Source organism: Megachile rotundata, chromosome 9 (genome assembly GCF_050947335.1).
Source record: "Megachile rotundata isolate GNS110a chromosome 9, iyMegRotu1, whole genome shotgun sequence".
NCBI classification, from domain to species: Eukaryota; Metazoa; Arthropoda; class Insecta; order Hymenoptera; family Megachilidae; genus Megachile; species Megachile rotundata.
Genome location: NC_134991.1, coordinates 5,773,182 through 5,796,462, shown reverse-complemented (window position 1 = coordinate 5,796,462; position 23,281 = coordinate 5,773,182). Strand labels below are relative to the sequence as shown.

The 23,281-nt window shown below is 31.9% G+C and overlaps 5 protein-coding genes across 6 annotated transcripts; 2 read left to right on the top strand and 3 right to left on the bottom strand.

Annotated features, from left to right (window-relative positions):
- Window positions 1-902, bottom strand: LOC105663470 (uncharacterized). The gene has a single exon (XM_012292473.2). It carries the CDS (start codon window positions 353-355, stop codon window positions 119-121), a length of 237 nt encoding a protein of 78 aa, XP_012147863.1. The 5' UTR covers window positions 356-902; the 3' UTR covers window positions 1-118.
- Window positions 903-1,099: 197 nt separating this feature from the next.
- Window positions 1,100-10,658, top strand: bgm (acyl-CoA synthetase bubblegum family member 1). Of its 2 annotated transcripts, none has more exons than XM_012292465.2 (13): window positions 1,100-1,576; window positions 7,542-7,609; window positions 7,761-7,812; window positions 7,891-8,095; window positions 8,197-8,331; window positions 8,404-8,599; window positions 8,666-8,767; window positions 8,847-8,996; window positions 9,072-9,547; window positions 9,640-9,854; window positions 9,937-10,088; window positions 10,167-10,292; window positions 10,407-10,658. In XM_012292465.2, the coding sequence occupies exons 2-13, from the start codon at window positions 7,547-7,549 to the stop codon at window positions 10,599-10,601; spliced, it is 2,067 nt and encodes a 688-aa protein (XP_012147855.1). In that variant the 5' UTR covers window positions 1,100-1,576; window positions 7,542-7,546; the 3' UTR covers window positions 10,602-10,658. The 2 variants fall into 2 exon arrangements, with proteins under 2 accessions (XP_012147855.1, XP_012147853.1); XM_012292463.2 differs by lacking the exon at window positions 1,100-1,576 and adding an exon at window positions 5,053-5,095.
- Window positions 10,659-11,682: 1,024 nt separating this feature from the next.
- endos (endosulfine alpha) lies at window positions 11,683-13,131 on the bottom strand. The gene is made up of 3 exons (XM_003706389.3): window positions 12,989-13,131; window positions 12,678-12,794; window positions 11,683-12,580 (listed from the first exon to the last, which is right to left on the bottom strand). The coding sequence occupies exons 1-3, from the start codon at window positions 13,028-13,030 to the stop codon at window positions 12,410-12,412; spliced, it is 330 nt and encodes a 109-aa protein (XP_003706437.1). The 5' UTR covers window positions 13,031-13,131; the 3' UTR covers window positions 11,683-12,409.
- A 442-nt stretch (window positions 13,132-13,573) lies between these two features.
- Window positions 13,574-14,664, top strand: LOC100882854 (uncharacterized). Its single transcript, XM_003706353.3, has 2 exons — window positions 13,574-13,710; window positions 13,809-14,664. Exons 1-2 carry the CDS (start codon window positions 13,693-13,695, stop codon window positions 14,571-14,573), a joined length of 783 nt encoding a protein of 260 aa, XP_003706401.1. The 5' UTR covers window positions 13,574-13,692; the 3' UTR covers window positions 14,574-14,664.
- Window positions 14,663-16,309, bottom strand: LOC100877483 (uncharacterized). Its single transcript, XM_012292461.2, has 3 exons — window positions 15,785-16,309; window positions 15,623-15,679; window positions 14,663-15,556 (listed from the first exon to the last, which is right to left on the bottom strand). Exons 1-3 carry the CDS (start codon window positions 16,154-16,156, stop codon window positions 14,690-14,692), a joined length of 1,296 nt encoding a protein of 431 aa, XP_012147851.1. The 5' UTR covers window positions 16,157-16,309; the 3' UTR covers window positions 14,663-14,689.
- Between the last annotated feature and the right edge of the window lie 6,972 nt (window positions 16,310-23,281).

Genomic DNA, 23,281 nt, shown 5'->3' with positions numbered 1-23,281 from the left:
TGAGTACAAATTTTTAAACCTAGCTTTTCCTCTTTCGGCAGTATTTGTGCGTAACGGTATCCCTGACCGTCAATAGTATATTGGTTATGTTTTACAACAAATGCATTTGATACTTTACTTAAAACTCGTTGTCATTTTGAGAATCATAACTGGTATTAGCTTCTTCCATAAATTTATCAAATTCTCCGCTTGATTTATTCATTCGTTCCAAAAGCGACACCAATAACTTTTTATTCAATCTATCGGTTTGTGTAATTTCCCGTACAGCAGGTTCATGGTTTGTTATCGGAGGACGTTCTATTGTTCGTAACTTTTCCAATGTGTCGTTTTCTTCTTTTATTGGTGTGCCTGGCATTTTGATTAATCGCTCGAAATGTCAAGGTTTTAAACTCTTAAATACGACTTTCTTTTAAACAATTTTGCGCGATCACCAGTAATTACTCGTATCAAAATTGTTTAACCTATAGGTGTACTGTTATCCTCTGCGCATGTATAGGTATCATAAAAAATTGAGATTCTATGCGCGCCATTCGCCACTTCAGTTTAAATATTATGATTTATTTAATAACTACAAGTCACTTTTTATTTTAAATATCTACATTTGCTTTAAATTTAAAATAAGAAACGTAAAGGAGTAGATACATATTTTTAAATGCTACAATGTATATCTAAATAATTATTTTTCTTGAAGTACTTTATTTACGAACATAATCGTGCTATTTTGGTTTGTCAAGCGGGGTTGTGCATAACACGATAGAAGCAAATCTTGTGCGTATTATACCAAAACATTGTAGTTAACTTAGGTTGGGGTAAGGTTAGGTCTTTTGTTCATGAACCTCACAGTGAAAAGATTTTAAAATAATCTTGCTTACATTCCGAAAGATAAGCGATGAGAGCTCCAATTTTAAAAGAAATTCTACATTTTTGTTCCCATTATTTAATTAATTTATTCTACATATTATATCTATATATACACACCCTATTTTGAAGGAAAAATAATTTAATACCGATATTCTTAATTAATTCATAATAAATTATGTAAAAATAAGCTATCCAACGGCATTCATGTCATACTTTTAAAGAACACGGTAAGGTTAAGAGGTTATGTCACAAACAATTGAAACATAGGTAAAAAGAGACTTATGATTGAAAAAAGAAACGTTATAAACTTCTTGTGTTATAAAAACATGGTATTTACATATTTTTACATAGCAATCGATACATCTTTGTTTCGTAAAATTATAAATGTGACTTTTGAATCTGTTTTCTGTACTTGTTTAAAACGGTACGTAAAAAGTTTTTTCAAATGACTTCTCCGATGACCGCGGTATATTTCTGTAGCGTTGAATCCCGGCCACACGTTACACTATTACTACCGTTTGTTTCATACAACAGATTCCAAGTCTTGTCGGTTCAACACAAGTCTGTGGATTAGCGCGGTAAACTCGGCATATATCGTCAGTATCATAAGAACATTCGTGCCACGCGGAGTAACCGGGTGAAAGACCAACAGTTACAACTTTATAACTCGTACACTTTTGAAGATACCATAAAATACCAATTAAAAAACAATCAGGTATGTTTTAAACGAGACAACAAACTGCGTATAAAGAATTAAATGGTGAATTCCAATTCAAGACCTAATAGAACGACGATATACATTTTCGTCGCGTTAGGTTGAACGTGGAAAATGATTATTTCGTATAAATTATTTACATATTTAAATGTATAGTTCGAACGTTTTCACTGACTTAGAACCTTGTTAAACAAACATTTTTATTAACAAATAGTTTTACTTTTTTTTCTATAGTGTGTCTAAAATATAGGCACACACGTATATATAAAAATTGAAAACTCAGTAATACAGAAAAATTGTATTTACTTTAAAATATTGTATAGATTTCGGTAACGACATGACAGGATGTAAGAACTCTTCTCGTTTTTAGGTGATTGTTGTTCGTATGTTACGGTTTTGAATGTTAAGACTTTTAAGGTATAATAATGAAATCGTATATTCAATTGATGTACCGGTCAATAAAAAAATATAAAATCTAACGATATTACTCAACTATTTCATTGTTTACCTTTAAACATAACGCGAGTCATTGATTGGTGCATTTGGATGTTTCACGAATCGTATGTTCGTTTCGTCCGGGAGGCGGACCAATCACGAACGTTAACGTCAATGGAAAAACGCAATGATTCTACCTGTCAGATACCGCTAATATTCACTATAGATCACGTAGTATAGCATCATCAGATGTTCGGCGTCGAATAATTGTCAAATGTTACCTTAATTTCTACGTGTTTATTTTTTAACCTTTCTACTTTTTTATGTCTTGCTTTCTATTTTTTCGTTCTTTCAACCACTTCAAATTTGTCCCGGTATAACATGTATGCTTTTTTTATGTAATAACAACAGGTATAGAATTTGTCTTTCAGAAAATTCCGAAAATATTATATACGTTAAGAATTTCAAAGAATTTTTGAATATCATTTATATGCGCATTAAAAACAACCTTTAACTTGAATGCCATTTATGTATCTAAAAGATCGATTTGAATAGCAAGTCATCAAAATAGGTATATTAATCGTATGATTGTACGTCGTGGTCTAACCAAAAATAGTTGAACAGCGAACGGTAACAGAAGCAGATTTTCTTCGAGAAAGAGCATTTGTTAGCCGGCCAAATAATTAGCTATACATTATACAGTCAATGGTAATATCTATGTATGTACTTACATCTAATTCACTTCATTATAAGCGAAATAGTATAATTTATAATTCTGTCAAATCTGCACAAATAACAAACGAAAAACATTAACATTAAAAAATCATCAGTACCTCTTGTCGATTGTATCTTTTCTTTATTAATAAAATAAATATCTTAACTGAAACCCAAAATCATTATATCCATAGTAGAGGGTGATAATGGTACGATACTTAATCGTGTAAAATTAAGTAAAAACAACGATTTAACCTTTGAAAACAAATACTGATTAAAATATTCGGCGTTATAGATAATTTAATCCGTGGACAGATTAAGTATTGCAACATTTTTTTAATTAGCGCTTATTCGCCTTTAAATGTTTACCCTTAACGGTATTAAATACTTACAATGTTATAGACAAATATTGATCCTGACATATGCGCTGTTGGCTAAAAGCAGTTCGTATCGTAAGATGGCACACGCGATATCGCGTGATGCAATATTTAGAGTTGTTAATTTAATTGGTAACAATAATTAAGCGGAGTAAAACATGTTAATTATTCACTTCATTCGATGAGTTACTTTCGTAATAATTTTATAATTATAAAATCTCGTTTTATTTATATAAAAATTAAAAATTATGTAAATACAGTTATTAATGAAAGTTTATAGTATTTATTTATCGAGACGTCGCATGATGGATAGCAATGAAAATCGTTTTCCTTCAATAGATTTATAAAGCAGATTATTCGAGCACAAAGACCCACTTTCCGTCTTCGAATGAAACACTGGCGTTTAACGGTATCATTCTGAATAGAATGCGGCGAAAGAAAACCACAATAGAAGAAAACTTCCGTCACGATGTTATCACACCATCAATTGGAATTTTTAAACCGTATCACAAAGCAATTAAGCTTCTTGATTACTGCCGAAGTATCTACTATACTTCTCACAATTTTATAAGCCGAGACCTACTTTCAAAAATGCTAATTTTTCATGACTCACTGCGTGATGTACTATTTTTCGAAATCATCAAATGAACAAATTCCAAGGTCCCCAAATATCAATATTCCACTTTCAGATTTTAATATTAAAGGGCTTTGATTTCGAATGCTACCTTAACATTTTTTACAATCAATAAAGTTTACGAACAGCATTAGAAAGTCCTGTAAGTTTTTTTATGCAAATTTTAATGCGATTAACTTTTGACCGGGCAAAGTACAAAGTAACCTAATTTTAATAACTAAGCAGATAGCGTTCGATTATTGTATTATCTATGATTTTTTTTTAGGATAAATCGTGTTCGGTACATTTGGTTGATTTATAGTAATACACAAAAGAGTGACGTGTTTCAGAAATGAATATTTACTACGGTTTTGATTTCCTGCGTTTCATTTTCGAAAATTACTGTACTTACGGCGTAACACGTATTTGGAATTAATTGCATATAAGACCGGCACTTTTTGTTATTTGCGCCTTGTCAATTGCGTAACATCAAAGTACTGTTTACGATTCCGATGTACAGAATTTTGTTGTTACCTCTTTTCTAAAGATACACTTTGGACGCGATAAGTATAAAATTACATAACTTATTGGACTTCATTTTTTTCTTAGTCGCCCGTCATTTTCATGGCATTTTAGTGCTAGTGATTTATGGACTTATGTCATTTTTTTATCTTCGGTTAAATGAAAATAACTGTGTTAAAAATTGATTGTCGGTAGGTGTTAAAATGTTTGTTATTGACTAATCAAATTATACAACGTCGCTCAGGTGCCTTACTTACATACGTTGAATGAGAAACTTAGTATTTGACGATGGTAAAACACGTGATATTGCAAAGTTCTTACGAAATATTGTGAAACGATCCATAGTTTATACTTATGGACCTGATAATGACGGTACAGATATAAATTAGGTAGACTGGAATTTAGGGATATGGGAAATCTTATATACAAGGGTTATACTCTTTACTCATAAAAATATGGGGAGTTAGAATTCGGAGTTATGTAGGAAAAAAGTATGTAGGAATCTACGTCTATGGGGACTTGGGAATATAGGGACCAGACACAGTTAGGGACACAGCATGGAAATTTGCTAACAGAAATGTTGAACTTCGGAATTTGGTAACAGAAGTGTGGAACTTCAGAATTTGCTAGTAGAAGTGTGGAACAGAATTTGGTGAAAGACCTCAGAATTTGGAAATAGATATAACATAGACTTCGTATTGTGACGACATAGATATCTGCTATCTGAAATACTTAGATCAACCTTTAAGCTCCTATTTCTGAAAAGAAAGGTCATAATCAGTTAGGAAGTATCATTGAATTGTGACGGTACATTCAATGAAGCATTTCTCATGATATCAAAAGAATGCAAATGTCAAGGCAAGTGATCGCGTGACTTCAATTTAAGTAAATCTCAGCGAATTACGATACTTGTTCCAGTACAAATAAACACCTTTTAAAAGCTTTTTTTGGATCTTAAAACCTGAGTAATTTATATTGGCATTTTAGCGTTGGAGTGATTGAGGGTTAAGTGCACTTATGCTATGGAGGGAGACTGTATACGATTTTAATAATCAGATCGTTATAAAAGTTATACATAATTACTTGAGCTACTGGTTTTAATAACAGGGTCCAATAAATGATTGCAGGTTTTTGTTATGAATACACAATTACTTATTCAAATATTATTAATGTGCTAGAATCGCACTTTGACCACCGGTCATACGATCTAATAAACCAAAAAAAATGACTGTTTATCAAGATGTATATATCATTAATCTGAATATTTAAATAATTCTTTACGTAACGATAAAATGACTGATAACGCTAAATGAACGTGGAATTTAATATACATCATCAGGTTAAAGGTGAAGAAATTCATACGAATGATAGCATTCGAGTCTATAGAAGGAATACATATTAGGAAGTTCAATTTTTCAATCTTACAAATTCTTAAGTTTCAAATCTTGCTCACATAAAAAAACTGATGGAAATTTTAAGTGGACGAAAAATTTAAGTGGATCGCACTTTGTATTATGCAATATAGCATGCAGTTAAATGCAGTATTGTTCTCGTGAATGACCTAAAATTATCTCCACCAGTTCCTGCAATGACTTCAGCTGACTGGGCGTTTGCATTATCATGGAGTCATGACTAGTGATATGACACTAATCATATATTATAATTGGAGGAATATGTTTCTTACTTCGTTTTATATACTCGCAATTCCGAATTTCTAACATTCCTAAATCCTTTAAATTTCGAGGCTTCACTGTTCAAGAGTCCTTAAAATTCTTATATTTTTATAGAAATTAAATTTCTATTAAATTTAAATTTCTAGGTTCCTAGATCCTAGCGAAGCAAAGGTAAGATACTTTTCTGTTTAACCCCTTGCACTATTTTGACGAGTCAGACTCGTGACGCATTCGTACTTCGACCGTGATCAATTTTACTCGCATTTTTAGTACGCTTCAATTTGAAGTTCAAGTCCAATTATAATTTGCATAGTCAATGATTGCATAATAACATATTGACATAACATTTCACATTTTTTTGTCTGTATTAATATTGTAGCCCTAATTAGTCAGTTTTGACTGACGCACCTGACAAATAAGCCATAGTGCAAGGGGTTAAGTAAGGGTACCATACTAAACATGCCATTTAACTCAAGCTGAAAATTGTCAATTTTAATAATTAAAAAATGATTTATGAGTAAGAAGTCGCGAAGGAATTTTTTCGTTGTAAATGTTTGTCAGAGGATTAAATATAATCTGTTAAACCGTTGCAAGTGTTCATAATTCAACGACACTGTCCAGTGCCTTCTAGAAAAATTACGATTTACCTTTAAAATTTTAGGGAAATATATTATAACATTTAGGGTAAAACGAATTTGCGATTTCAATTGAAATACTAATCGAACTAAACAAAGTTTACTTCAATGTATTTTCTTGGAGGGGTTGCACCATGATTTTTAATATACGACATTGCTTTTTTTAAAAGAGAAATAATATGTTTGTGAGTAGCAGGTGCAAGACATAACAAAATTGCAAATTAAGTCATTTTCCATCTCTTGGTATTTAGCACCAATACTGATCGGTGCCTCTCTTAGATTGCCTCAAATTTCAAATATTTCCAAATCTCTCAAACTTCTCAAATAACACTTATAATGTTAGCAATGCTACCATTATATATGCGGTATTTCGAAATATACAATAAAATTGGTCTAAACGCAGTTTTGGTCACGAAGACCCTTAAAGCACGAGTCTGACTCAAACACAATAAATCTACTCGAATGATTAATACTCCAATTTAAAATTTACGTCCAACTATAATTTGCAAGATCAAAAATTGTTGATTAAAAAATAGACGTAACATTCTCACTGTATAGACAGCTGTGTTTAATGCATCTGACGAATAAATTACGCAAGGAGTTAGTAATTCTAACAGTGTTACAAAGAACAACAAATAATAGTCTTAAACTGACAAATATGTTGTCGAAGCTATTAAATATTCAGTCGTGAACATTTGCATGCGTTGAACCATGATAAAACATTATTTTCGAATCATGAAAGAAGTTTAATGACTTTTTTTTGTATAAACAAATAATTAAGTTATTCAATAAAAAACCTGAACATTCTTGTGCTGATAAGAACTCGTGTAATGCAAGCGTTGCACGTGTGTAAATCTTGGATGACTAAAATGATAAGAAATTTTATTCTGTTTTTGTTGTGTTGATTTATTATATAATTGTAATTGATTCATTATATAATTAATCAACTTCTACATTGTATTTGAAATAATTATTTATTTTAAAATATTATTTCAGACAACATGACGGAGGTGCAACCGACTCAAGCCAACGGAATAGCAAAAGGAGTTACTATAAATAGTAAAGTGAGTAAATTAAAACTAAATAACTATTAATTAATTTTCATTGTACTTTATAAATAAAAGTGCTCAGACATTTTTCAAATTCTATTGTAAATTACCTATGTTCGATAATGGAGTAAGGGGATGGGGTTAATTATTTTTTTTAATATTACAGGAGTTAGAGGAAGGTTTATATTATGCACCGAGTTCTGAAAACGAACTTAGTGGTGAGTAATAGAAAAAAGTTTGAAAGACCGCAAATTTTGATTTATTAATATTTCTAATTTAATAATTTTTTATTGCAGGACCAAATCAAGTACTGCCGGCTGACAGCTGCGTTAGTACGGAACGAAATGGCCGAGTGAAAATAACGTTGACCAAAGGAGAAGAACATTGGGCACCGATCATGTCGATTCCTGGAAGCATGTCTCAAATGGCTAATAGTTATCCAGATCGCATGGCACTTATAGCGAGACCTGATACGAAACAAAAAAAGTCTTACACTTTCAGGTTTGTGTAATAGCGAAACGACGCGTAATTTGTTTGTATCTTGAAAATCTCCGACCTGAAGAAGTTGATACGTTAAATTTTAATTTCTCTTAATTTTGTAGAGAATACGAACAGGAAGTGAGAACTGTGGCCAAAGCATTTTTAAAATTGGGATTAGAACGATACCACGGAGTTGCTATTATAGGATTCAATACTCCGGAATGGTTCGTTTCAGATCTTGCTGCTATATACGCGGGGTAAAGATTAACATATTTTTTAAAGATCATCATCGGACTTTACCAAAGAACCTAAATATTATTCCATTTTAGAGGATTTGCGGTTGGAGTATACACTACAAATACTCCTGAGGCATGTCAACATTGTATTGAAAACAGCCAGTCTAATATCGTAGTCGTCGAAGACGACAAACAGTTGGAAAAGATATTAAAAATAAAAGATAATTTACCATTTTTGAAAGCGATCGTCATGTATGACGATGTTCCAAAAGAAAAAGGTGTTTTGAGCGTAAGTAATCTTATAAGCATCTACATGAATTTATCCAGACTATGTTTAATAATAATTACTTTTCAGTGGAAAGATTTGCTGGAAATCGGTCAGAAAGAATCTGACGACAAATTGAACGAGGTTTTGAAGACAATTGCGGCGAATGAATGTTGTACTCTGATTTATACGGTAAAAATAATGTTTTTCTCTGGTTGATTAAGTCTATGCAACGAGTACGGGTGAAAATTAAACCATATTTTATTTGCAGTCGGGAACAGTTGGAAAACCGAAGGCTGTGATGTTATCCCATGATAATCTTCTACAAGATGCTCGAAGTATTTTACGTTTTACAAAATTCTCCATTGACGACAAACATGTTCTGATCAGCTATTTACCGTTATCTCACGTCGCTGCACAGGTAAAGCCATATAAACAATTTATGATAAATTTATAGAACTATACAATTTATACAATAATTTCTTAATGATTTCAGATTCTTGATATATATTGCACCATGCTTTTAGGCGGCACAGTATATTTCGCTGCAAAAGATGCCCTTAAAGGCAGTTTACTCAACACTCTACTTTTAGCGCGACCTACAATTGTTTTAGGTGTACCCAGAGTATGGGAAAAGATTTACAGTAAAATGCAAGAAGTTGCACGTAGCAATGGATTTGTTAAAACACTGATCGGTTCATGGGCAAAATCACAAGCTCTTTATTATAATACGAATAAACTTCAAGGCAATGATACCAAGAATTGGGGATACGTATTTGCTAGATGGCTAGTTTTAAGTAAAGTAAGAGCAGCACTTGGTTTAGATAGGTGTCAAGTGTGTTTTACCGCTGCTGCACCTTTATCCAGAGAAATTAAGCAATATTTTATGAGCCTAGATATACTTATTCTAGAAGCATACGGAATGTCTGAATGCAGTGGTGGGCACGCCTTAAATTTGAACGAATGTTACAAGTAAACATTTAGTCAATTTGTTATTTATTATCTTTGCTTTGATAATTATAAGTAACATTTAAAGAGTGATACGATCCAAAATTGATATTCAGGTTAGATGGTGTTGGTGTAACTTTACCCGGCTTTCATACGAGACTAGATAAGCCGGATAGCTCTGGCGAAGGAGAAATATGTATGCGTGGTAGACATGTATTTATGGGATATTTAAATGAACCAGAAAAAACCAGAGAAGTCATAGACGAAGGAGGATGGTTGCATTCCGGCGATCTAGGCAAAATTGATTCAGATGCATTTTTGTACGTGACAGGTAAATATTTTTTTATAGAATAAATATGCATCTATTCATTTCATTAATGTTGTTTAAATAACACATATTTGCCAATGTACAGGAAGGATAAAAGAATTAATTATTACTGCTGGTGGAGAAAATATACCACCAGTTCCTATTGAACATTCAGTATTATCTGAATTACCAGCATTAAGTAATGCTATATTAATTGGAGATAAAAGAAAATATCTTACTATGTTGGTTACGCTAAAGGTAAAATGCAGTACGAATTTTCACGTTCATTGTAAATTATATCAAATTTCAATATTAATACTACTTCTACATTTTTAGACTGATATGGATATCAACACCGGTGAACCAAAAGATACATTCACTCCAGATACCTTAAAATGGTTAAAGTCCATTGGTAGCACAGCAAAGACGGTCACGGATGTTTTAAATACACGCGATCCTCTTGTAAGTTCAGTAGCATTACATGAAAAATTTACTTTAAAAAGTTCTATTAAAAATAAATTTAGATGTTAAATACGTATTGTCTACTGATACATAAATTGTGCGATTTTGTTTCAGGTATACAATGCAATTGATGCTGCTATTAAAGCAGCAAATACTAAAGCTTTAAGTAATGCACAAAAAGTACAGAAATTCAAAATATTACCTCACGACTTATCAATTCCTACTGGAGAATTAGGACCAACATACAAAATTAGGAGGAACATCATTTATAAAAAGTATGAAAAACTGATAGAAGAAATGTACAATTAAATGTATGCAAAAAATTTCAATCACACAAGGAAGATAATAAAGTGGCAGTTGGTATAAGTTTTGAAAATGCTCTAATACTTAAAACAACGTGACTTCGTACAATTTAATATTTACAGTACCTGTGTAATTAGCAATTTTCTGATTACTCAAACACAAGATTAAACTTAACTAGCAACAACTATAACGATATTTCCAATATACATATACATTATTTTTTCAAGTTAATATTAAATAAGTAATGTACATAAAATGTATATGTTGAATATGTGTAGCATAATACAACTCTAAAGTAGAAATTTTATATACCTTTTGGTACAAAGTTTTCTGACTTGTTATGATAAAGTTGTTTGTTATCAATGCGAACATTTTTGGATAATAATATTTACACTATTTACTGTTCGTTATTGAATTGATTACGAAATTTTAAAATTGTTGAATTTATCAAAATGTAATAAATTAGTGTCTTTATATAGGTATGAATGTGTTGAATGAGAAACATGGGAAATTATACATTGAAATATGAAAATATAAGTGATATTATATATACATATATAAAATATTGTATATTAAATGTATTCTATACTACTGTACTGCTTATAATTATATTTAGGTACACATGACAATATTCAATACAACAATCAAAAACAGTACTTAAACATTACTTAAGTTAGATAATAAACATTAAGTTGTATAATTGTATAATTAATATATATATATATACGAATGTTAAAATATGTAACTACTTGAGTACTTGTTTAAATTGTTATGTGTAGATTATATTATTAAGAAATAAAAATAATAAAAAAAATTTTCGAATGTGCTTATAAATATATTGTATATAATCTATACTGTATTGTTAAATACTGTTTTTAAGTGCATATTACTCTAACAATAAATGTAGGTAAATGTATTATCAAATGCATATTTTATTATTCATACAACAAAATAAATTTATTAATATTTTCATTAACTTCAACACACATATTAAAAATAATTATAGATGGTTAATACGTAGAAGGTTATTTAAAAAATTATATTTTTATTACCAAATATAGTGGACAGGTAACTAAATAAATATTAGTATGTTCAAATTGCATTATATTACTAATATAGTTTACAATAACCAAAACAACTGCTATATTTAAAATTGTTTTATGCTACATACAGATTCTTATGACAATTTGACATCTTATAAGAAAATAGTCTTACTAAGCGCATCACAGCAACTTTGGAAATGCAGATCTGTATAATGTCTTATCCTGAAACTCTATTGCATATACAAGTGGTTACATTCACGTTATCCTCTTTTGTTATTAATTGTAGTTTTACCTTGTATCACTAATTATACAATTTTATTACTTATTTTTATAATAAATTTTGAAATTCTACTTTCATGTTTATGAATCTAAGGTGCAAATTTATTGCTGTTTCTAAAAAGTAACTCAGATAACAAAACAATATATCTATATGTATGCTGTTTAATACTCTCAATTTTGATAAACGAAAATTAGAATTATAATATATTGTCATAAATTACTGTAACATTTTTAGGTGCCAAAAGTTTTTTTGAGTGTAATTCTCAAGAAATGCTTTTATGGCACACAGTATACTACAAATTATATGTATTATCTTGGTCTCAAGATTTTCGCAACAATGCATCAGTCATTGAACAAGCACTGAAGAAGCATTATAAGAATTCAGTTTTTCAAATAATACCATTCATACAATATAGGCTGTTTAAAATTCAGATTGAATTATAACCACATTATATCACTGGAGTTGTAATACTTTGAAAACGTTATAAAACTTTAAGAAGTACTTGTTGTATTGAATTTTTGTTGAATAATGGATGTTTTTCGTTGAGGTACAGTTTCTGGTGTAGGTATAGCATCACCTGTTGGCAAAACACCAGCTGGCTTTGGTTTCGCTGTATATTTTTGTTTTGCCATTTGATAATCCCCAGAATCGAAATATTTTTGCTGCAAATAGTTGATATGCAATTTAGGAAATTTTAATCTTATAGTATAATAGTATTGCATTTATGTTTACTTAAATATTACTAATTTATATTTTTACCCCTTTAGCTAGCCTTTTCTGCAAAAATGCAGAATGTCCACTTATTGGACGTCCAGTATTGGGAAACTTTGCTCGCAACTTTGCTTCTTCTAGTTTCTCAATATCGTTTGAGGACAACTAAAATAAAAAATTTCTTTTATTTAACAATTACATATTATACATGCAAATATATTTTATGTATAGTATGAACCATTTACAGTTACGTTTACAAGGCGAAATCAGATATAGCAAATCACTAAACATTAGTATTTCTTTGTTGAGAAATTGGTCAAGAAAAAATAGACTTGAAAATAAATTTCATTCCTACTTACCTCAACTGTTTCACTCAGTTCGTTTGCCTGATCGTCACTCATTGTTGCGTTCTAACCACTTTTTTTCGGTAATTGTAGTTAAAGTTTGATGAAATTCTCCTTTTGATATCACCGTGTACGTGTATACAGTGCGATGGCACTGATACTTGTTGGTTTCAGTTATTTTTGAGTCAAATAAATTTATTCATTCAGGGTTTTGTAAACGTTATCCTTACGGAAAACAAATAACTGTCAATGGAAGCGCACACTTGAACAACAGCAACAGCGTTTCATACACAGTCATATGTTTCCAGGCGGCCGTTACCGGAATTCGGTCTAGGTGCGAATTTTCATGACGTATAGAGGCAATAAAAATTGTGTGTTTAAATAACGATTTATGAATACATGCTACTGTTAACTTATATAAGCTAGCTGTCATCAGATGTACTAATACCGCGATGCACATGTGCATTTTCCACTGATAAATATAGTTACTAAGAAAGTTGTTTCTCCTTCATTTCTTTGAAGTTTGCGTGAAAACGAATCCTAAATTCGCGAAATATTTAAATATTTTAGAAACTTGTTTCATAATGGATGTTGCGACAGTTTTTGAAAGTGAATTTTACTTTAATGTTAAATTCATGAAATAAAAAACCTGAGAGAAATATTTAAGAATTAATGAATAGCGTTTTAAATGTAATAAGAATCAGTGTTTTGAATTTAATATGGAGAACATCAGCGAGGTAAATTGTTTTAATAGTTATGAAATTTACATCTAAATAAATTATTGAAAGAAAAACATATCATATTACAGTAATCTTTAATAAATTTTCAACAACAGGTAGAATCATTTTCACAGAATGATTCTGTTTCAAGTACTGCTTCAAATGTAAGGTACCGAGATGTTATTTTACCAGAAGAGCAGTCATTACTTCAAATTTTACAAAGAGCAATATTAGAAACTAATGAAGAACATATTGCATTTGGAAAAGAAATTTTACCATTGTTGGACAAATTGAATTTGGAAGTACAAACTTTACCTAATGATATTAAAGAAGGATTAAGAAAGATAGCTTTAATTATGAAGTTCGCAAAACTGTCTGACTTTAACGATGTTACATTAAATATAGTAAGGGAAAGAGAAAAAATAGAAGAGAAGAGAAAACAACGCGAGGAAAAACAATTATCATTATTACATGATGATCTTTTTAGGAAACATAATATATTTACAAAAAAACTTAACTCATTACAAGAAGCTGTAAATTCTGTTGAATCCTTCATTGAAGATGCTCGTAAAGAACAAGAAGATAATTATTGTAATCGTGTTTCATTAATGGTAAAGTTAAAGGAATATGAACAAACTGCAAAAAAATTGGAAGCTGAGTTAATGGATATGCAAATTGAAGATCTTTATCCACAAAAGATATTAAATAAATATCATAAATATTTAGAAATGTCAGGGGAATTAGCAGAACTTAATCAATATCTTAGTCAGTATGGTGATTTGCCACCAAATTTACTGCAAGCTAAAGCTTTACTTGAAGTGAAACGAAAAGAATATGAAACCTTAGAAAAAGCATTTCTAGAGAAAACAAGTTATTCTTGAGTGATAGTTATAACTATTGCTATAATGATAACTACAATTATGTACTCCTATTTTTCATTTTTATATAAAAATAAAGACAAAGTGTAATATATTTGTTATTGTACAAGTCTTTTTATTTAGAAACCATATTTCGATTGTGTCTGTTTTCTTGTCAATCTATTTTGCGCCCACTGATTCTTTAATTCCATTTCCATTGCCTTAGCTTGATGAGCCAAATATGTTATTTGGTGTTTCTTTTTGGACTGAGAATTAACTCCACCACCTTGCATAGAAACTGGTCTTTGAACAGGCTCCTCTGTTAATGCTTTTACTAGCCATTCTCTTTCATCTGGTTTAATGTCTTCTCCATTTATTTCAATAATATTTAATTCTTCAATTTCTTTTGGTTTTCGTTTTACTCCTCTTCTTCCACAAAGGTACTCAATAGCTTTGTCATCAAAAGCCACATTACCTTCTGTATCAATGTTATATTCTTGCTCAGGTACAGGTAACTTTGGACCCACTTCTGCTTTATTTTTAAGTAATATTTCTTCTCTTGGTAAGTTCATAACATTACTCACTAATGTTTTCTGGGTATTATTAGTACAAACATCTTTTGAATCATGCTTTATTTCTGAATCACTGCTACGTGATGCATGTTTTAAATCTGTCTTACTTTCAAAAGATTCTGATACAACAGGATCAAGTATAGTATCAGTTGCTGACAGAGCAAAGAAATCAGTAGCAGAACTACTATTACTATTTACAGTTGTATCATCTTCACCCTCAGAATTTGAGTCAGAATGTATATCCATAGAAATTTTTGTTGCAGGTTTTGCTATCTTTTTTGTAGATGAATCATTTCTTGTTTCCTCATTGATACTAACATTTTCTTTATTTATTTTTGCTGCTGTTTTATTAACAATGCTAGGTACTAAGTTACTGGTACTTTTTAATTCAACTCCTTTTGGTGGTGGTAACAAAGCAAAAAGCTTGGTACCTTTCTAAAATTTTAAAGAAAAATTAATTTTGTTATACATGATACATAGATATAATCATAATACACTTACATTTGATGGTTTAATTCTATTAGCTTTTTCTTCATTTTCCTCTTCAAGATCTTTAAACTGTAATGTAAAAATGATATAAGATTATTATATATTAATTCAAAGTTTTTAAAATATTTATATTGGAAAATAAAGTTGTATCGATAGGATAATAACTATTCATACATCAGATAAGGAAGGAACAGTTATTTTAACTGGTGCACGATCCCTCTTTATTGGCTTTTCAGGTTTCAATTCAATCTCTTTTTTCAAAGGAATATCATCCTCTTCTATTATATCCTCTGCTTCAGTTATTAAACTTTTGGGTTTGGGTAACTTATCAAAATGTATTTTTTCAGAGCATGTGTCATCTGAATCCGTAGTAACATCATTTTCATTATTATTTTCTACAAGTTTTGGAGCAGGTAAACATAATTTGTCACTTGTTTGTTGAATGGTTGCACTTTCAATTACAGTTATGTTTTCATTATTGGTGTCAGAATTATTTTCTTCCTCGTCTGAACTTTCATCGCTACTCCCATATGCAACCAAACTCATTTTCGAAAGGTAGAAAAAAGTAATTTATTTAAATAAAAGCACCGTTTCAAATGTCATACGTGTTAAAATTGGAACATCTATCTGAAGTAAAGTGACAACTGCATAATTTGTACACTCAAGTGCAAATCTGATTTCCCTAGGAAAAGAAAGGTCAAGAGGGAGGGATTTTCACCACTAGTTACTGCATCAAACTTATGCCTAGTTCACAGGAATCGATAACAATTTGTTATTAGTTTTACTGCGGTTGTTATAAAATGTAATTTTCGTTGATGCTTTTAGTGGATTGGGGGAAACTTTGGAATATTGTTATGTTTCGATTTTGGCTAAATTTTGCAGACAAGGTTCTTTTTTAAAAAGGAATGTTTCCTATATTATCGACAAGGCATAATATAGAGTGCGACATGTTCTGAACACATAATGTTCATTTTCAGACCGTGGAATATATTGCTATATTGCATAAAATCGATATTAATAAATATGTAATAAATGTATAGGATATTAATTAATAAAATCAATATTAATTGAGCTTTTAGAAAAGTATAGAGAGTGTTTTTCTATATTTAAAATAGTCAATTAATTAATACTTTCAAAAATAACTGATTTATTGAAATTGATTTTGAAATATGTCGTTTTCAATTCAGATTTGATTATGGAATGAATAACGAACGATTTGTTTTTTAAAATACAATTGAACATAAATAAAATTGAATATCAAATACAAATAAAATTCTTCTTTATCGATGGCTTGAAAATAGAATTCCTCTTGATCGACGACAACTCCGACGATCACCACAAAAGTGTAGAGTTCTGCTTCGGGAAATAGGAATCTCTACTTTACCGACGTGCGAAGGGGTAAATAAGTTTCACTGCGTTTAAATTTAATAACAATGATTAACGATTATATTTAATAACAATAAATGGTAACAATATCAGTGCGGGCTAAATAGTCTGTACACACGTTTCGCGCACTATTACAAAAATCGCAGAGTTAAACTAAAGCTGTATAACCGTAAAAATGCGTCTGCTCGCCTAAGCGTTCCACGAGAGAATGGAAGTCCTACGCGCGGAAATGCACTTTCCGGCGCGCTTTCAAGCCGGAAATAGGTGTCGCCACAAAAATTGAACAAATGGCGCCATCTCTCCGGCGAACAGGATGAACTACACGTTTTTGAAACTGTACTTTAATTAGTTCTCATCTCTTACCGTTAGATGGCGACATTATGCAGAAATATTCCGTGGATCCCAAGATATGAATTATGTCAAAAATCATTCTCACATGTATCATTTTTTGAAAAAAAGAGTTTTCACCACAGATTAGAATGATATTATATTAGTTTAATTGAAAAGTGTAAAGATTGCTAAATTTGAGGTACATTACAATTTTTTATTTTTTGGTACCATCGCTAACCGCTCGATGGTGTTAATAGCATCATTTTTAAAGAGAAGATGCGCGTAAATGTGGATTTTAAAAAACATATAATAATAACGTTTACAAAATATTTTCAACTCTTTAAAATGTACACTTTACAATAAACTATCTTTCTGCATATAATTTCTTCAACTTAGATTGTTACTCTGCCATAATTAAAGATTGAAACACGAATGAAATTTCAGTTATAAAACAATATATATTTACACAAAATTAATGCACAAATATATGCGATGTTTCTAACAATAGAAAAAGGCAATAAAAAATTTCAGCGACAATTATTACAACTGATATTCAAATTATAATTACAATTCCCTGATCATTATAATTATCAATTTAAACTTGAGAGAGGAAGACTTATTTATAAAAAACTTGTAATGCAATTTAACTCGCAAACAAGTTAAATTACTCAGGACGAGTAGAAGCAAATATTTCTTCAAGTTTTATAACCCAGCGGCACCAATTCTTAAAATATAAAAAGGAAGTAAAATATGGCGCTGTAACCTTTGGCCACGAGGAAGATCTCACGACTTTAAAATTAAAACGAAACACGTTCACATTAGTTATTCAGGAAATAAATGAACACATAATTTTTTAAATATAGCAATAAATATATTTAAAAAAATCTTTTATGAAATCAGTCGTATTTTTAAAGTTAGAAAATTTCGGTGGAACTCGCAAATTTTTCTGCAAAATAATTTATTCTTCATTTACAGATTAAATAATTTTCTTGACTGCAAATGTGTACACTCACTTTAAATGTTATGTGAAATATTAATGAGAGTTACGAAATAGATTATGAAGAACATTTTAACTTTCTATACAGATTCATAAAAAATCATGTCATTAACATTAGATACTTGTTACCTTTAAATATTCGCAAAAATTTGCTAAAGTTACTAAACTAACTTGCTAAACTAATAATATAAATTGTGTAAAGATCTCAAACGATCCAGAGTTGACTTAAAGAACAATCTTGAAGAACAAAATAAAGTTTTGCACCGTTTTTACAGAAGTCAGTTTAGAAATTGTTTCACGTGCAACCCCATCGTCAGTTACCCTTCCTCAGAATTAAAAAAGACGAGGGTACATTCGTCTACATTCCTTGGTAAACAGGATTCGGCTCGCGCGTGACGAGAAGAAGAAGAAAAAGAAAGGAAAAAATTGCAATTCGGCCCCGAAGCAACTGCGGATGAACTCTTGGTCCGTATGTATACGCGGAGGCCGTCGACGAGGAGGGATCACCTCCCTCCTACCCCCGATCCTGATTTGCTCGTCTGAAAACCTTGCTCTTTTACGCAATTTTAGCGTTTATTAAAGTTTGCTCGCAAATGAAACGAAGCCCATATAACCTACCTAATTTAGCGAGTAGCATTTTCGAGTGGGGGCCACTCCAGGAGAGGAGGAGAGGCCGGGTTCTATTGACAGCGGTTATTGCCTAACTGCGTGCCTCCACCTAATATGCCCGCTCGGGGATTCGCATGCAGGGCCGCTCGAACGAAAACTGCGAAACACGCCTGTGAATCTTTAATTCCGCCGGTGGTAATCCAGCATCCCTCTCTTCTGGCTGCTACCCCCATCCCCCGTGGTCTCTCTCTCCTATCCGCGCTTGATTTTTTTTTCCCTGGGCTCACGAGGCGAACCGTGTATCGTATGGGAATTCTTTATCGTCCGTTTTGCAAACGAGCCCCCGTTTGGCATCCTGCTGACTTTTCATTTATACGATCGTCGATACCGGCATTACGCATTGATTTCTCTTTACCTTTCACCGTACCTCTTTGGCTTTTCGTTTCTTCTTTCGTCTCTTCTTTTTGGTTTTTCGCGTTTAATGATCATGTTGTATCGCTACAAAACGCCCGCTGTTTTTTAACCTACGATATTCTACTCTACGATATCTCTTTTTCTAGCATTCATACAGTGTCATCGTATAAATTTTCGTGGAAAGTGCTGTCAACGAGAGGTTAATTTAAAATTATCAGTTATGGAGAAATATTATTTAAAAAAAATTCGTGCTCTATGGATAGGCGCCCTTTTTGAACGAGGACGGAATAACTCGAGCCCTCAGTTGTGATCGAGTGGACATTGGCATGAATGCAGGACTCAAAATAGGGTTTCGAACTTGGGATATGGGAATATAGAGTATAGCTTGTGTTACAAATTTAGAATTTCAAAATCTATTTCCTAGATTCACAACTTCCAAATTTTCAGTTTCAAAATTTTCAGATTTCTAAACTACATTTCAAAATTTTCGATCTCTTAAATATCAATAATTTGCAAGTTTTTATATCTTCAAATCCTCAAGTTCTAAAATTGTCACATCCCCAAATACTCAAATAGGAATATAGAGTATCGCTTGTATTACAAATTTAGAATTTTAAAATCTATTTTCTAACTTTCAAAATTTTCAATCTTTCAGATATAAAAATTCACAAGTTCTCATATTTCCAAACCCTCAAATTCTCAAATCCTCAAATTGTCACATCCCAAGTCCCCAGATCCTCAAATTTCCAAGATTACAAATCTCTACTTTTCTAAGTCCTGAAATTTGCAAATTTGAAAGTATTCAAATCGTCAAATCTTCAAATTCCCAAATCCCTAAGTTCTTTAATCCCTAAATCCCTAAATTTCTAAATCCCTAAATTCCTAAGTCCCCAAATCCCCAAATCCCCAAATCCCCAAATCCCCAAATCCCTAAATCTCTAAATGTCCACATTCTCAAACTTCCAATGTTCCAAGTCCCCAAATCCCCAATTCTCCAAATCCCCAAATTCCCAAATTCCCAAATTCCCAAATTCCCAAATCCCCAAATCCCCAAATTTCCAATTTTCCAGTTTTCCAAATTTCTAAATTCCCAAATTCCCAAATTCCTAATTCTCCAAAACCCCAAATCCCCAAATCCCCAAATTTCCAAATTTCCAGTTCTCTAAATCTCCAAATCTCCAAATCTCCAAATCTCCAAATCCCCTAATCCCCAAATCTCCAAATCCTCAAATTCCAAAATCCCCAATTTCCCAATTTTCCAGTTCTCGAAATTCCCAAATCCCCAAATTCTCAAATTCCCAAATTCCCAAATTCCCAAATTTCCAAATTCCCAAATCTCCAAATCCCCAAATCCCCAAATCCCCAAATCCCCAAATCCCCAAATCCCCCAATCCCCAAATTACCATTCGTTAAATCCCAAAAATTCCCAAATCTCTAAATCTCTAAATTCCCAAATTCCCGTTCGTCAAATCCCAAAAATCCCCAAATTCCTATATCTCAAACTCAGTAATTCCAGGGTACCCAGTTCGCCTAAAAAAAATCCTAGTTACGCCTGTAAAACATACGAGGAAAAAGTTTTCATGGAATCCCTATTTTTTGCATTTTATTCAGTACATATTTTTGATATATCCTTCGATACCGATAGTAGTGTTGAATTATTGGAATTGATCGATGTGTATCGTGAAACGAGACGATGATCGAACCCGCGAGCGATTTTTCTTTGTCTAACCGAACGCGGCACATTCTCGCAAGCGGATGCGAGCAAATGACGGCCCTGCCTGCATTTGAAACTCTGTTAACTCTCCGAATATTAGCTCGTCGAGCGAGATTAACCCCATTGTACCCCGTTGAAAATGATGACATCACCATTAAACTCCCGTCGGCTTACGGAAATTGATTAAACTATCAAATTAGCTCTACTAATATCAACACATCAACGCGGAACGCCGTGTCTGGCTTCGGAGGTTTAAACCCCGATGACATGAATTTACGTGTCTAACGATCGTTCGACGTGCATTCATTGGTCTGATTATATTTCCTAAGAGGTCCGCAATCACGAGTCTGCTGCATGCACGTTGGATTTGGAAACGGCTTAATACCAATAACGCCACCACCCCGTGTTGAGGGTGCGTACCATTCCGGCGATACACGCGAATTCTTGCTGGATAAATAAACCTGTGCAATCGTCGTGACGATTTCGTTTCATTCGACAAAGTAGCTTATCGTCTACCAGTTGTAATGTCTATACTGGGCATTTCTACTATAAAATGGCGATATTTTATGAACGGAGGAAGACTTATACTCCAAATTTACAAAATTCTGTTGGCCCAAAATTCTTGGATCCATTCTTAAATTCTGAACTCGCAAACCTCAGGATAATTTTAGGAGTTTCAAATTCCTAAAATTACTAAGTTCTGAAGTTCTCAAATCCAAAACCGCAGCCTCGAACTCCAAAAATTTTGAGATCTCAAATTACTGAATTTTTAATGTTCCGAAATATTGAAACCCCAAATCTTTAAATTTCTAGTCTCCCAAAATTCCGAAATTTCAAATTATTGAATTTCTAAAGTTCCGAAATTTTGAAACCCAAAATTTAAAATGTTCTAATCTCTCAAACTTCCGAAATTTCAAATTACTGAATTTCTAATGTTCCAAAATCCTAAAACCCCAAATCTTTAATTTTCTAACCTCCCAAAATTCCGAAGTTTCAAATTACTGAATTTCTAAAGTTCCGAAACCTTAAACCCCAAAATCTAAAAATTTCTAATCTCCCAAAATCCCGAAATTTCAAATCACTGAACTTCTAAAGTTCCAAACTTCTAAAGCTCATCAACTCAAAATTTTCCAATTCCCAAATTCCGAAAGTCTAAGTCCCGAAAGTCTTCAAATCCCGAAATTTTAAAGCAGAAAATTTTCCAAACATTCCAAAGCCAATGATCTTCTCAGATCCCGTATATCGCCGTTTTCCCGGAAAATCCATCACATTCACCGATACAAGTCACCAACACAAGCGTCAAAATATCCCATCCCCGGAAATGTCAACTCGTCAAACATCTATGTTTAAGCGGCGAATTATTGGATAAGAGAATTAGGTAACGAAGCAAATGGATTAATTGTGAAGCTTATTGCGTCTGATTCCAGTATCTCTATCGCTTCTAGGAATATTTGCCCTGAACACGCATCGGGAATTCTAAAACCTATTAATATGATTTGAAAGCGTATTGTTCGCGGACTACGTAAGACTCTAACAGATTCATTCTTACGTGGATAGTTGAATGACGTATTAACTCGTGCCTTGTTAGAAGATTAACCCTTTCTTGCAAGCAATTAAAGGCAGGTGACCGTAATCGTTCTTAGTGGTCAACGTTCAACGAACGCTTAATGAGTTTTTAAATGGAGGACGAGGATTAATACGGTTAGTATGGAAAGAAGATTTACTCGTTTCTGTTAGAGGATTATACATTTTGCAATTACCTACGTTTATATTGTCTTACGTTCTTCGAATTTAATTTTATAAAATCTGAATTGTTTCGAAAATCGACTTCCAACTATTTCAAGTTTCTTGTTTCAAATGCTGAGTCATATCAATGTAGATATGTATATTTATATATACAAAATTATTAAAAAAAGCTAACATTTTAACAAAAGCTAATAATCTCCGTAATTAAAAGCCCGCCATTTTGACGTGTACCGTAGACCAACATTAGAATCAGGAATTGGTCCAACACACTATTTTGTACTTCTCTCATGATTTTTACTATAAGTGAGTACTTCGTGCATGACATTTTGATTGAAACCTAAAAGGATAGTAAAAACGAAATGGGTAAATGGATGCGTGGTAGCGTTCCCTTAGAAGTAAAACGCACGGTTGTTGTTATCGAACGTAATTTTTCACCTGGTCGAACACTATCAATTCGAACGAAACGAGTCGACCC